The sequence below is a fragment of the Carex rostrata genome, chromosome 24 (assembly GCF_964058835.1).
Source record: "Carex rostrata chromosome 24, lpCarRost1.2, whole genome shotgun sequence".
NCBI lineage: Eukaryota > Viridiplantae > Streptophyta > Magnoliopsida > Poales > Cyperaceae > Carex > Carex rostrata.
Window position 1 is genome coordinate 2,307,471 of NC_135941.1, and position 13,831 is coordinate 2,321,301.

At 32.0% G+C, this 13,831-nt stretch overlaps 1 protein-coding gene across 1 annotated transcript; it reads left to right on the top strand.

Annotated features, from left to right (window-relative positions):
* Nucleotides 1-11,202: 11,202 nt before the first annotated feature.
* LOC144575783 (AAA-ATPase At3g50940-like) lies at nucleotides 11,203-13,051 on the top strand. The gene is made up of 2 exons (XM_078326030.1): nucleotides 11,203-12,014; nucleotides 12,190-13,051. The coding sequence occupies exons 1-2, from the start codon at nucleotides 11,227-11,229 to the stop codon at nucleotides 12,875-12,877; spliced, it is 1,476 nt and encodes a 491-aa protein (XP_078182156.1). The 5' UTR covers nucleotides 11,203-11,226; the 3' UTR covers nucleotides 12,878-13,051.
* Nucleotides 13,052-13,831: the final 780 nt, after the last annotated feature.

The window sequence follows — 13,831 nt, forward strand, 5'->3', positions numbered from 1 at the left end:
CTTCTAATAATTGTGCAGTGCATTTTAATTTTCAGTGTCAATAACATGACGTCACGTCACCATTCAATTAGAAAGACTGTCATTACTATATATAGTGGTTTTCTAGAAGCTGTATTTTCCATAAATAATAAAGAGAAATTAGAAAGAATTGAGAGAGTGAATTCTCAAAATAAATATAACAGTATAATTCATATAATAGCATATTTTTTTTTCAGAAATAACAGAGAGAAATTTAGTGGAAATAATCTCTAAATTCCGCACAAATATTTGTATGACTTAAAATAGCATCATGATCCATAATATCATAATGCACATGTAATTTCCGTCCATATGATTGGTTTCTAAGACATATTTCTCTCAATATCAGACAATTATGTATATTCATTTAATAAAATTGTATTTATATTCTTTATCAATAAATTATTACGTTTATTAAATTTAGGTTAACATGAAATTTTCTAACCTTTCATCAAATAAAAGATATAAAAAGACCTGCTAATTGTCAAGGGCAAAGTAACACGTGTCGGACCTGTATTGTTATATTATTTTTAATAGAAATAAAGATCGGTGAAGCATACAAAAGAAATTTAATTATAAATCAATTTATTTATCAGGTAAACAATGTATAATATTACTAATTAATGTGCAAATTTTAGTTTGTTGATTGCCGATTTATGAGCGCAAGGGAGCAAAATTATTGTTTCCATATAATGTAGATGGACTTTTCATGTGACATTTTTTATATTTGAATTTATATGTGATCATAATTCATTTTTAAGCAAACAGCAATTGTTATTTTTATGTGATATTATTTATTGGGTTCGTAATATTTTGTTGGAGAAATGTAATCAGAATTGTTTCATAAATAATATAGGGCACTGATGACTCTATTTTTATATATAATTCGATGATTATCTTTATCTATTTTTGCAGTGATGTCAATATCATATCTAAAGAAATTATTTTATTTTATTGAATTGAATATGTAAAGAAGTTAAATTACACATTTATAATTAAAAAGAATTGAGATTATTCAGGAGTACGTTGTTGGCATAGTGACAAAAGAATAGTTCATATTCGGTTCGGCGGGGGTAAAAATTCGTGATTAAGATATAATTCACTTATAATTCAGAAATGATTCAGTGCAATAAAGAAGAAAGAAAAAAACCCAAAAAAATTAAAAAAAAATCACGTTTTTTTCGTGTTTATATCGTGAATAATTCGTCAACTTGCATTTTATACGCGTATTATTCGCAAATAAAACATATTATACGTTTTTTGCATTTTATTTGGAGTTCAGTTCGAAAACGTCAAAAAAAATATTTAATACGCAAATTTTTCACAAATAAAACGCGAGTATTGTTACTATGGTTGTTAGTACAATCTGAAATTTTCTTTTGTTAATTGAGAGAGGAAATTAAAATTCGATTGTGCTTGGCTTGGCTGGGATTAAATGAAGAATTGAATTTAAATAGTTGGGCCTTCGGGCTTGACTGAAAATTTTTCAAAGATCTAAATAGGGCCTTGATCCTTATTGGGCTTAAGGCCTTAATATAATTTAGTGAATCTTGCATAGATCTTCTAGCCTAGGCTTTGGTCAAAAGCCGAAGATTAAAAAGACAATTAGTCTTCAATTTCGATGTGGACTTGGACTATTTGTACATCAATGATTTAGACTGTGATTTACTGGATATATATGGACTATTGAGCTCAAATTAAATTGAAATAAAAATAATTAATAAAATGATAAAATAATTAATCAAAGGATATCAGTTTGAAAAATAAAAGTTAAAACAAAAAATTGTTAAAAGAAAATAGCATTATACTAAATAACCCAAACTTAAATCAAAATGAAATAAAAATAAATAACTCAAGCAAGATAAAAGAAATTTATTGAATAAATACATTGGATTTAAGTTCTACTAAATAATTATTTATAAGTATTGATCAGAATATATACTATTTTGATATAGTCATAATTAACATAGGAGACTAATGAGATATAACATTCAACAAATTGCTAACGACCTCACCAGCCTATTACCCTATGATATCATCTGTAGGGTTATTTATTAGACTTGTCTGAGATTCATTACTAGAAATTAAATTGTAACTCACTTTGCATGTTGAATGATTGATTGACTACGTACTGAACTAATACATCATATGCATACAACGATATAGCTAAAGCTGGATTTCAAAGGTAAGTCTAACGACTTAACATGTTTGTACAGGTTGTTTATTAATTGTTTGTTTCTTATTTCAAATGATTGATTTTCACCACAACAATTAATTTTATTGAATAAACTAAAGCAGGAGAGGGGAATTTTTTTATAAACCATAAATAGAAAAACAATTTTTAGGGAACCAGCATGATTGTTTTTTTTTTTTTTGAAAAACCACAAAGACCGGGTGGAGCATTCGGTCTCCACTTTTTTTTTTCTCCAGACCGAATGCTCCACTTGGTCTCACTCTTTTTTCAACTTTTTTCAACTTTTCCGTGCGGCAAACGGTGTGGCATATGTTTTATGTATATGTATAGAGAGTGACTTGAAATTTCAAAATCCAAAAAGTCGATCCGAACCGTTCATCTGGTTTTCCATATTAATATGTGCTTGGAGACCAAATTTTACATTTTTCTGAAATTTTTTACTATTTATTAAGTCACTTTGAAAATTGTTGATCCAACGGTGGCTTAACAAAACAGTAAAATTAGCAGCCACCGTTGGATCAACAATTTTCAAAGTGGCTTAATAAATAGTAAAAAAATTCAAAAAAATGTAAAATTTGGTCTCCAAGCACATATTAATATGGAAAACGAGATGAACGGTTCGGATCGACTTTTTGGATTTTGAAATTTCAAGTCACTCTCTATACATATACATAAAAGGATTATTCGGATCTTATGTGACCGAATCTGTGAAAAATTGAAAAAAATGGTGAGACCGAGTGGAGCATTCGGTCTGGAGAAAAAAAAAAGTGGAGACCGAATGCTTCCACTCAGTCTTTGTGATTTTTCAAAAAAAAAAACCAATCATGCTGGTTCCCTAAAAATTATTTTTCTATTTATGGTTTATAAAATTGATCCCAGGAGAGGTGTATTATTTCTAAGCTCACATTTATTAAGGGAGGAAAAGATGATGTGACTCTTTCTGAAAATTATCTCATTGAAGAACAAGAGGTTGATGGATCCATTCCTGCAGTGAATGTGATGGGTTTTATTTCCTTTCTGCAAAGATAAATCTTATCTGGAATTGTAGCTTTAGTGTTTTTCTTTGTCAATGAAAGTTTTGTTTTCATCTGATGATCTATTTGTCATTAGAAAACCCTCCCTAGCTAGTAGACAAGAAATTTTACAAGTCACGACTCAAGTTCTACTTTTTTTTTTTTTTTTTTGTATTATTAGTACACTCTGTCCAAGGCAAATATCATTGATAATAAATTGGTAACTTTTTTGTACTTGTTCATAAGCTGATTCTCAGGGCCTCCAATTATTTGTCCTTAACAAATATATTTTATGTGGTATAGTTGATGTTATATATATGTTCTCTTGGTCGGAATAAGCTTGGGTCCGATGGTTATTGGACTCAAAGTGGTTCCAACGGGTTCTCTCACCGTCGAATTTGTTTTATGATTTATGTGTACGGATTTTAAAATAGATGCGAAATTATGGGCATGAATCCTAAAGCAAATCCGATGGTGAGAGAACCTGTCGGACCACTTTGAGTCCTATAGTCATCGAACCCAAGCTATTTCCCTCTTGGTCTTTCTACTTTATAAGTACAAGGAATGGTTCCCCTCAAAAAAAAAAAATGTACAAGGAATGGAGGCCAGTGTCACCACCTATTTTTCCTAATCAAACATTTTTATGTGGACCTCCACAAAAATATAGAGTATCATTATATTGTTGATCATTGTAGTTTCAACTTTCAACCAAGAAAAAACTAGTGCTTTTGTTGTGATTATTACATGACATTGACATTGACATCTGGTAATACTAGATAGTGGTGGTTTAATTCCTAACTTATTTATACATTTAGGGTCCGTTCGGCAGCCCATTAGGAAATAGAAATAGGTGTGGGAATCAAAAATTTTGAACTGAATTTTACTGTTCACCGTGAGAATAAAAACTTAGCTTTGAACAAATTTTTTTTTTTCCACGGTGAATAATAATCTGCCGAACGGGCCCTTACTGACCCCTATCAAAATGTTTCTGGCATCCAGACTAAATGGGTGTAAAGGGTTGCAGGCTTTTAAGCTTAATTTGAACTGAACCAAATTATAATTAAAATTTGTTCACTTCACAAGCTATACTTTCTTTTAAAAAAAACATATCTCCCATTGTAGTAATAATTTACATATCTCCCATTGTAGTAATAATTTACATTGACCCATTGTAGTAATAAACGTCGGTATCAGAGATCTGTGATTACTTGTTGAATTGATATCGATGATCTATTTAAATATTGGAAAATTTGAAGTTGTTCAGCTTTCAAATCGATGTCCACGCGATCTAACAGAAACCGACAAATCCTAGAAATAACATTGGAGTGCGTATCCTCTGAGATATCTCATTTTTGCGTGACCGACGTGTCCAGTGCCTATTCGGGGAAACCATAGGGGCCAGTATTATTTGAGCTTCAAGATTCGTGCAGAACGTATTTGAACGGCTGAAATTTTCCAACGCAAAATTTGAGATATCTCAGAGGATGTGAATTCATAATATTGCACACATAGTTTTATATAATACTTCATTGGACCTCTCAAAAAAAAAAAAATCATTGGATGCATATAATAATCCTTTAAATTTCCCAAATCTATATTAAAAAAAAAGTAATTAACAAATGTTTAATTTACTTCCTTGACAAAAGATCTTCAATTAACTTTGCATATGTTTCTAACGGTGTTGTAAAAAAAGTCTATTTAGACCGATTAATCAACTAATTAGTCGTTGACGGTGATTAAACTGTTATAGATTATTCTTGATAATGGTCAATTATTATTAATTATTCTTGATAATGGCCAATTATTCTTAATTATTCTTGATTATTTCTAATTAATCGTTTGGTGATATCTTATCCGTCTGACAACCATATACCGTTATTTACGAATGCGTATCCTCCACATTAATTCAAAAATATATATTTTGAGTTAATAAATATCAACTGTTTGATTTTAAACGGAGTCAATCCAGCACCTATCTATGACAGAGCATTGTCTTTCAATATTAGTGTGAATCTAATCTGCACGATCTTAAAACAAATCGGACCATTAAAATTCATTAATTCAAAATTCCCTCTTGAGTTAAACGCAGAGGATAGAATTCGTTATTTACAACAATGGTTTCGAATGACAAAAAAAAAACAATAAAAAAAAAAAAACAATGGTTTCTAAACGCAGTCAGTGCTCGAATGATTTTACTGTGCCTGTCTTGTCGTGTCCAAATATGTCCGTACGTGTTCTGATGTGCTCGTACTGTGTTCTAGTCATGATCGTCGTGCCTATATCATAGTCTGACACGTAGATCCTTTGATAATGCGTGATTCGCCTAAACGTATTGGAGTTGCTTGACAAATGACAAATGATTGTGGTGACATTTCTCAGCTTTGGTAGCGGCTCAATTTTGGCTTTTATCATTTAAAGTATTGCGTTGTCGACCTGCTGAATGGATACAGATGTGGACCCGTTTAAGAAATCAGCTATCAGTTAAAAGAAGAGCAAAATTGGACACGTCTGTAATAGGGTAAGCTTCCAACAAGGTGCCGAGAAATTGCCGAAATTTTTAAATATACCATTTTAAGAAAATAAATAAACCAAAATATCATTAGTGGCTGGATTTAATAAAAATAGCATGGCCGCTTTGGCGCGAAGCGGTTACCTTGAACGTGGCCGCTCAATTTTGGCTTATTTAAAAATTTCGGGAGAAATTGCAAGCGCTAATATATGCTTTACCGACTACCGTATTTTCTTTGACAGAGAATTAGAGCTTTAGACCATGGCCCAATAATTCAATGAAAACGGCGAGAGAAACCACGTCATTGCCTCGTCTGTATACAGACGTCAGACATGTGACCATATTTTGTTGACAATGAGTCAATATTAGCTGAATTCGTATCCTTTGCAATTAAATTAACTCAAAAAGGAATCTTTTGAGTTAATGTATCTGGAACATCTAATGTGCATTAAGATTCGTACATATTAGATTCACACTAATATTAAAGAATCTCCGAATTATCAGTTGTTGCTGAATTGACTCTGATTAAAATCAGACGGTCAGAATGCGTCAACATAGAAGATGCTTTTTTGAGTTAATGCAGACGATGGTGTAACCTATCTCTCCTATTTTTTTCAATATCATAATCTGGCACCCTCTGCCCGATCTTTTCAAAAAAAAGAGTTAGCAGACGGTGGGGACTCAACAATGAGAAATTTTATATTCCAACAGATATAATTAGTCGGGGAAGGGGTTTGCGTGTTTCAATTTTAAGCTGTTGATTGGACGCTTGATTTGCTACATTCCGAATATCTGATTGTTTGGAAGTGCAACTTGTTGTTTTTTAATACTAATATGAGACGTAGAATCATCATTATAATATTCCACCTCAATACCCGTGATGCAGTTGTTCCCATTAGATTTCATATTAGGTAGGTTTTTCGCCTGCCTATTTAAAAAAGAAAGAAGAAGAGAGTAACTCAGAATATTGAGAAAGACAATGCATAGTGCATCTGTTTCTAGTTTCTACATTTGTGTTTCATGGTAAAAAAAACAACTTCAAAATGTTCATTAGGTAGGCTCCTAATAAAAGAGTGAGGCTATGCTAATATGCATAGTGTAGATCGGTCCGTACTATAAATTAATATTTATATTTTAAAAAATTCAAACAGATGATCTAAATTATTCAACATGATTTACATATGAAAATGTACTTGCGAACTAAATTTTCTATTTTGTATACTTATATTACTATTTTTTAGATACTTAGAAAATCACTACTTTTAAATAGTTTAGAATTTTTAGATCAAGTGATTTACTATCTATTTAAGAAAGAGGAGGGTTCAAATGCCTCCATGTTTTTGTGCCTCCATCTCTTTCCATCATTTTTAAAGTTCAAACAGTCGATCTGAACCGCTCAACCTAACCTCCATACTAAAATATATTTGGAGACCAAATTTTATATTTTTAGGAATTTTTTTACTATTTTTTTAGATAGGTACAAAAATACTGTTTTTAGATGGTTCAGATTTACTGATTTTGTACCTATCTAAAAAAATAGTAAAAAAATTCCTAAAAATATAAAATTTGGTCTCCAAACATATTTTATTATGGAGGTTAGGTTGAGCGGCTCGGATCGACCGTTTGAACTTTGAAAATGATGGAGAGAGATGGAGGCACAAAAACATGGAGGCATTTGAACCCTCCTCTTTAAGAAAATAGTAAAAAAAAATGTAAAATTTTATTTGCAAGCACATTTTAATACGGTGATCATGTTGAACAATTTAGATTGTTTGTTTAAATTTTAAAAATTGAGATATTAATTGTATGAATCAATCCCACTATGCATGGTACTATAGCCTAAAATTGACGACAACACGTTCAGAACTCCACTCCACATGTACATGTCTCATTTGATTTAGTGAGATATTGAATAATTTAAGAGGAGAATTTAGACAAACAAGAGAAAAATAACAAGAGGAAGAAGATAAAAACATTTCATATATTGATCAAAGTCTACAAAAAAAAAGATAACATGACATCCATCACATAATAAATAATTCAGAAAAAAAAACTAAAAATTCAACTTAGGAATTAACAATGGTTAATTCTTGAAAACTACAATAAATTAAAACAACATAAAAAATATAAATAGTCAAACATAAAAAATAATAATACAAGTAAAAACATAACATAATTTAATTATACAATTAATCATCATAAGAAATAATGAACTAATGAAATTCGTTAATCCGGAGTCTGAATCCGAGTCGATTTTGTTTTCGTCGTAAATCCTAATCAAGGATAAAGGAAACCGCATTTCTGTACGTAATATTTGGACGTGATAATCATTTCACCAGGAGAATCTATATTATGAAAATCACGCTTAGAAAACAATTTTTCATGATTTCTATATCGTGCCTCCGTTGCCTAGCTACTCCGGCTAGGGGTGTCAATGACATCCGTTTACCCGTTTACCTTAATCGTATCGTATTCGATAAGACGGGTATGGGTAAGATTTTTTTTCGTTAGATAAACGGGTATAGGTATGGGTAAGGATTTTTTTTATTAGATAAACATGTATGGGTACGGGTAAAGGTTATTTCGTATCCATTGGATAACGGGTAAGTATATCATACAAAGAATATTATGCTAAATATTTTACTTTTTTATTTGAATGTTTTATTATTTAGTTATGGAATTGAATTTCTTAGAAGAGATATTTGTGATTTTGATTTTTTTTTCTTAATAAAAAACTATTACTTAGAATCAATTGCATATTTATATTTATATTTTATATTAGTAATTATGATTGCATATGTATAACATGATAAATTTTGATGGTTTATTTAAAAAATTAATAAAATTATTATATTTGTATTATTCGTTATTCGCCCACTACCGTTTCGTTACCCGCTAATTTTAACGGGTATGGATAGGGTAGGGTAAGGCAAATTCTTAACGGGTATGGGTAGGATATGACTAAGGTCAATTCTTGGTGAATATGGATGTGAAAATGGTTTCACCCTACTCGTATCGTACCCATTGACACCCCTAACTCCGGCTTCTCTTTCCCATATAGAAATCATGAAAAATTAAACCAAAAGCATGGAAAGTTATTTAATAATAGCAATTTTTCACTAGATCTGGAAAGTTATTTTGAGGTTCTGACAGTTTAAATACAGCAATAATGAGTTTGGCTAATATAACATCAGTGTCATTTTAGCCTATATAACACCAAATTTAAAACCTATCAAATCGACTTCGAACGACTAATCCAAACCATTCAAACCGATTTATATTATGAATGATGCGTTTACATACAATTTTTTGTATATTTTCGAGTTATTTTAGTATCAAATCAAGCGGTAAAATTATTGAAAAATGAATGTATTAAAATTAACTTAAAAACTCACACATTTGACCGCTTGACTTAATACTAAATAAATTCGAAAAGTTATAAATTTTTCATGTAAATGCACAACTAATGAAGTAGATTGGTTTGAACAGTTTGGATTCACCGTTTGAAGTCAATTTGATAGGTTTTAGAATTGATGTTATATAGGTTGAAACGACACTGATGTTATACTAGCCAAACTCAGCAATAATCGAACCAAAAGCATATATATGCTCAAACTATTCAATTTTTAGTGTTTCTTTTTCATCATATTTTGTCCTGAAATTTTTAAATGTACCATTCCTCCAAAAAAGATAAATCAAATCACTACATTTTTTGAAATTTTTGAATTTTGACACGGCTGCATCACCTAGATGCGGCCACTTTTCTGCGGGCCGCATCATTTTTTTTGTCTCCTTCTCGTGTGGCAGTTCAATTTGAACGAAAAAAGGGTAGCCGCATCTAAGGGATGTGGCCCTAACCGCATCCTCTAGATGCGGCCCGCAAAAAGGTGGCCGCACCTTGGGATGCGGCCGTGTCAAAATTTGAAATTTTCAAAAATCGTGTTATTTTGGTTTATCTTTTTTTGGATTAGGGTACATTTAAAAATTTCGGTATTTTGTCTGGTTATGAAATGAAACTCATATTGTGAGATAAGAATTAAGGGCAATAATAATAATTATTATTATGCTCATTCTTATTATTACTAAGGCGGTGCTATTTTGAGAGCAACAATTAATTAAGTCATTGAACGCTCAAAGAAAATGTTTTCTCTTCAAATCAAATTTATAAAATATTCTTCTAATTATAGTAGAAACTTAATAAAATCTTGTATAAAAATGTAAAAGGAAACTATTAAATGTTGTTGAAAGAGAATGAAAGGATGGTTAGGTTTATTGACTTTTTTATTTGATTTTTTATTGCGACATTGATATTTGAAACTTTTATATTTTCATATCAAATTTACTAGTAGTCGTTACCGCGCATTCTTAAGGTTTACTTCCCATATTAAATTAGTAAAAACATACAAATTAAAATCTCTCCGTTAATGTCAAAACCAATAAAAGTACTTATGATAGCAGATATTACTAAAAATCATTATGTCATGCTAGATTTTGACATCTAAATTTCATAAACAAAGTCACATTTTTCACACAGACAATTATTTTACTATATGAAACAGTATTTATTCAATTTTTGTTTTCTTTAAAATTACTTATTAATTTTTGTTCAATTCATTTGATTTATGTAAGAATGACCTAACTTATTTAATTCAATCCTCAAAACAAAATGTTACCATAAAATAAATAAATAAATAAATAAGACAATAAGCTAAGTTATTTTTAATCAAGTTATAACAATTTTTGAGTTACAACAAGTTACCACAACTATTTTCTACATTTTCAAAGTCTAAATCGTCGATCCAAACCGTTAGATGTGATCTCTACATTAAAATGTACTTGCAGACCAAATTTTACATTTTTTGAAATTTTTTTACTATTTATTAAGATGGGTACAAAATTTAATGGTCTGAATTTAACTAGTTTTGCACCTATCTTAATAAATAATAAAAAAAATTCAAAAAATGTAAAATTTGGTTTCCAAGTACATTTTATTGTAGAGATCACATCTAACAGTTTGAATCGATAATTTTGATTTTAAAAATGTAAAAAATAATTGTGGTAACTTGTTGTAACTTGATCCCTCCTCTTCTTCAATAGCATTTTACTAAATATACGATACCAACTTAATTAAGTTTTTACCCTAATTACAATAATTCTTCGTATAAAGAGAAATTTGATATAAGAGAGAATCTTCTCTCGCTCTCAAAATAACACCGCTCTTCTTACTAAAATAATTATAAACAAGAAAAAGGTAACTAAATGACAAAAAAACAGGAATTTACCATATGAGGCGACAAATTTCCTGGTAAATATCATTAAATAACACGCCATTTTCCTGGCGGTACCAAAAAGGTTAAAGGAACTATACCAAAAAGGAACCAATATAGAAAGGAAACAAAAAATAACACGTCGTCATTAGATAAGGAACGGACAGAATTTAAGCAGATACAAATCTCGTGTATATATATAAATCCAGACCCCCTTATTCCCCCATGTCAAAAACTGCAAGCACCAAATTAAACATGATGTTCAATCCATCCATGACAACAGCATGGGATCTGCTCCTAGACTGGCGATCAGCGAGCTCTCTCTTTGCCACGCTCATGGTCCTCAACACTTTGATAAACTACATCCCCCCCGAAATTCGCATGTTTGCCAAAACTATCTTATCCCGCATCTTCACCTATCTCAAACCCACCAACACCATCATCATAGAAGATTCCGACACCTTTTCCGGCTTAAATGACCTATATGTCTCCGCACAGCTTTATCTCGGCGCTCATTGCCTCTCTGAATCCCGCACTGTGCGTCTCTTCAAACCCTGCAATACTCCCTCTCCATTGTCTTCCCTTCCAGACTCACACACAGTGCAGGATACCTTCAGAGGTGTTCCCATGAAGTGGGTCTCTCATTTTCACGAACGGTCGGAATCGGGGTCAGGCCGCAGAAATCGAGGCATTGATGATGCCCGTCGCTCATTGACACTTGAATTTCATGAAAAGCACCGTAACTTGGTACATGATTTTTATATACCTTATGTGCTTGAGGAGGCAGCTAGGCTGCAGAGCATGTCGAGGGAGAGAAAGCTGTACACAAACCGCTCTAGCAAACCGGGAGATGACATTCACCGAAGCTGGACAAGCCGTACCTTCTCTCACCCATCAAATTTTGACACACTTGCACTTGATCCAAGCTTGCGGGAGGAGATTCGTGCCGATCTTCTCCGGTTTGTTGGCCGAAAGGATCATTACATGCAGGTTGGTCGAGCGTGGAAGCGTGGGTAAGTAATTGAAATTTCAAATTACTTTTTGGTCATAAGAATTCTGAGTTTCTATTTGGTCAATTGATTAAATGCTACTTGAAGATGTTTACTTAAAGTTTGTTTTTCAATCTCTTGTATAAATTTTAAGTCAGATAATAATTTTGGTTAACACATATATCTTGGTTGCTTAAAGGTACCTCTTACACGGGCCACCAGGCACGGGCAAGACGAGCCTTGTTGCGGCAATAGCAAACCTGCTTGAGTTTGATGTGTACGACCTGGAACTAACGGCAGTCCATACCAACTCTCAATTGCGCCGTCTCCTCGTGTCAACCACCCCCAAATCGGTCATCGTTATAGAAGACATTGACTGCACACTTGACCTCTCAGATCGAAACAAAAAGCAGATGGAAGAAGACCTCGGGATTAAACCTCGAGAGGCCTTAAACCTCTCCGGTGTATTGAATTTCGTGGATGGTCTATGGTCATCATGCGTCGGCGAGAGGTTGATGATTTTCACTACAAACCATCCCGATAAGCTTGACCCGGCTTTGCTAAGGCCCGGTCGCATGGATAAAAAGATTGGGCTTGGATATTGTGGTGTAGCTGCATTCCGGTTGCTAGTTAAGAACTACCTTGGTCTTAGTCATGAGGTGGAAATGGAGAAGATGGATACTGTGGCTGAAATTGAGAGGATGCTCGGAGAGGTAGATGTGACACCAGCTGAGGTGGCTGAGGTGTTTATGGGGTGCGATGGGGCCTCAGCTGATGAAGCTTTGGATAAGTTGGTTCAGGAACTTCGTCTAAGGAAATTGTCGTCTCCGTCAAAGCAGGTGGCAGTGGCAGCTAGGACTGAGAAAGACAGTTTAGACGAGAAGTGAGAACTGGAAGTAGTATTAAAAAAAATAGTTGTAATTCCTTCAGTGTTTTTTAAGGTTATTAAATAATTAGTAATAACGATTAGGTTTGTCCTGCGCCGCGCCCTCTTTTTAAAGGAAATATTTTTTTTTTAGAAAAATAGGGGTCTGGGCAGTGTAAACGAAGCGAATTCGAAATGGATAATGTTAAAATCAAATTCATATTTGTCTTCTAATGGACGGAAACGAATACAAATACAAATACACATGATAAAATAATTAACTTTGTCTTAAATAGACACAAATACATAACAGATAATTTACGAATATGAATATGAAATGAATAATCTTTTTTTAATGGATGGAAACGAATACAAATACAGATGATAAATAAACTATAACAGATAATTAAATTTGTCTTAAATAAATATGAATGCAGAACAGATAATCTATGAATATGAATATGAATATGAAATGAATAATTGTTGATAATTAAATTAATTATATAACCTGTAAGATATAAATACTAGTTAACAAATTTCAAAAGGTTTGAAATGCAATAAAATAATATTTGTTGTGAGTTGGCAAAAAAATAAAATAAAACAATGTCTTATACAGTTATACGGATAAAGTTAATTCGAGTTTAAAAAGTTGTATGAAAATATTTTTTAAAAATGCATTAGAATTGGGATGGAGAAGCTGGTCTAATAAGCAACAAAAATAATATTCGAAATCGGTAGGGGAAGCTGGTCCGGCCCAATTCATATCCAGATATCAGAACAAAAAGAATTGGTATCCGGATGGGCTGGGTTAGCCCTGCAACGGATGAAAAGTTGGTATCCGGATTCAATAAAAATCTGAATTCAGATCCGAAAAATTATCCGTTATATTTATCTGTCACCAGATTAATTTTACACCTCTAGGTCTAGACAATATTTAATTCATTGGTATTTAATAAATATCTGAATTCGGAACCTT

Excerpts from the sequence above, each read along its gene's own strand:
- LOC144575783 (XM_078326030.1), top strand. The coding sequence starts at position 11,227 with ATGTCAAAAACTGCAAGCACCAAATTAAACATGATGTTCAATCCATCC. Across the intron at positions 12,015-12,189 it reads GGTCGAGCGTGGAAGCGTGG|GTACCTCTTACACGGGCCAC; the intron begins GTAAGTAATTGA and ends GGTTGCTTAAAG.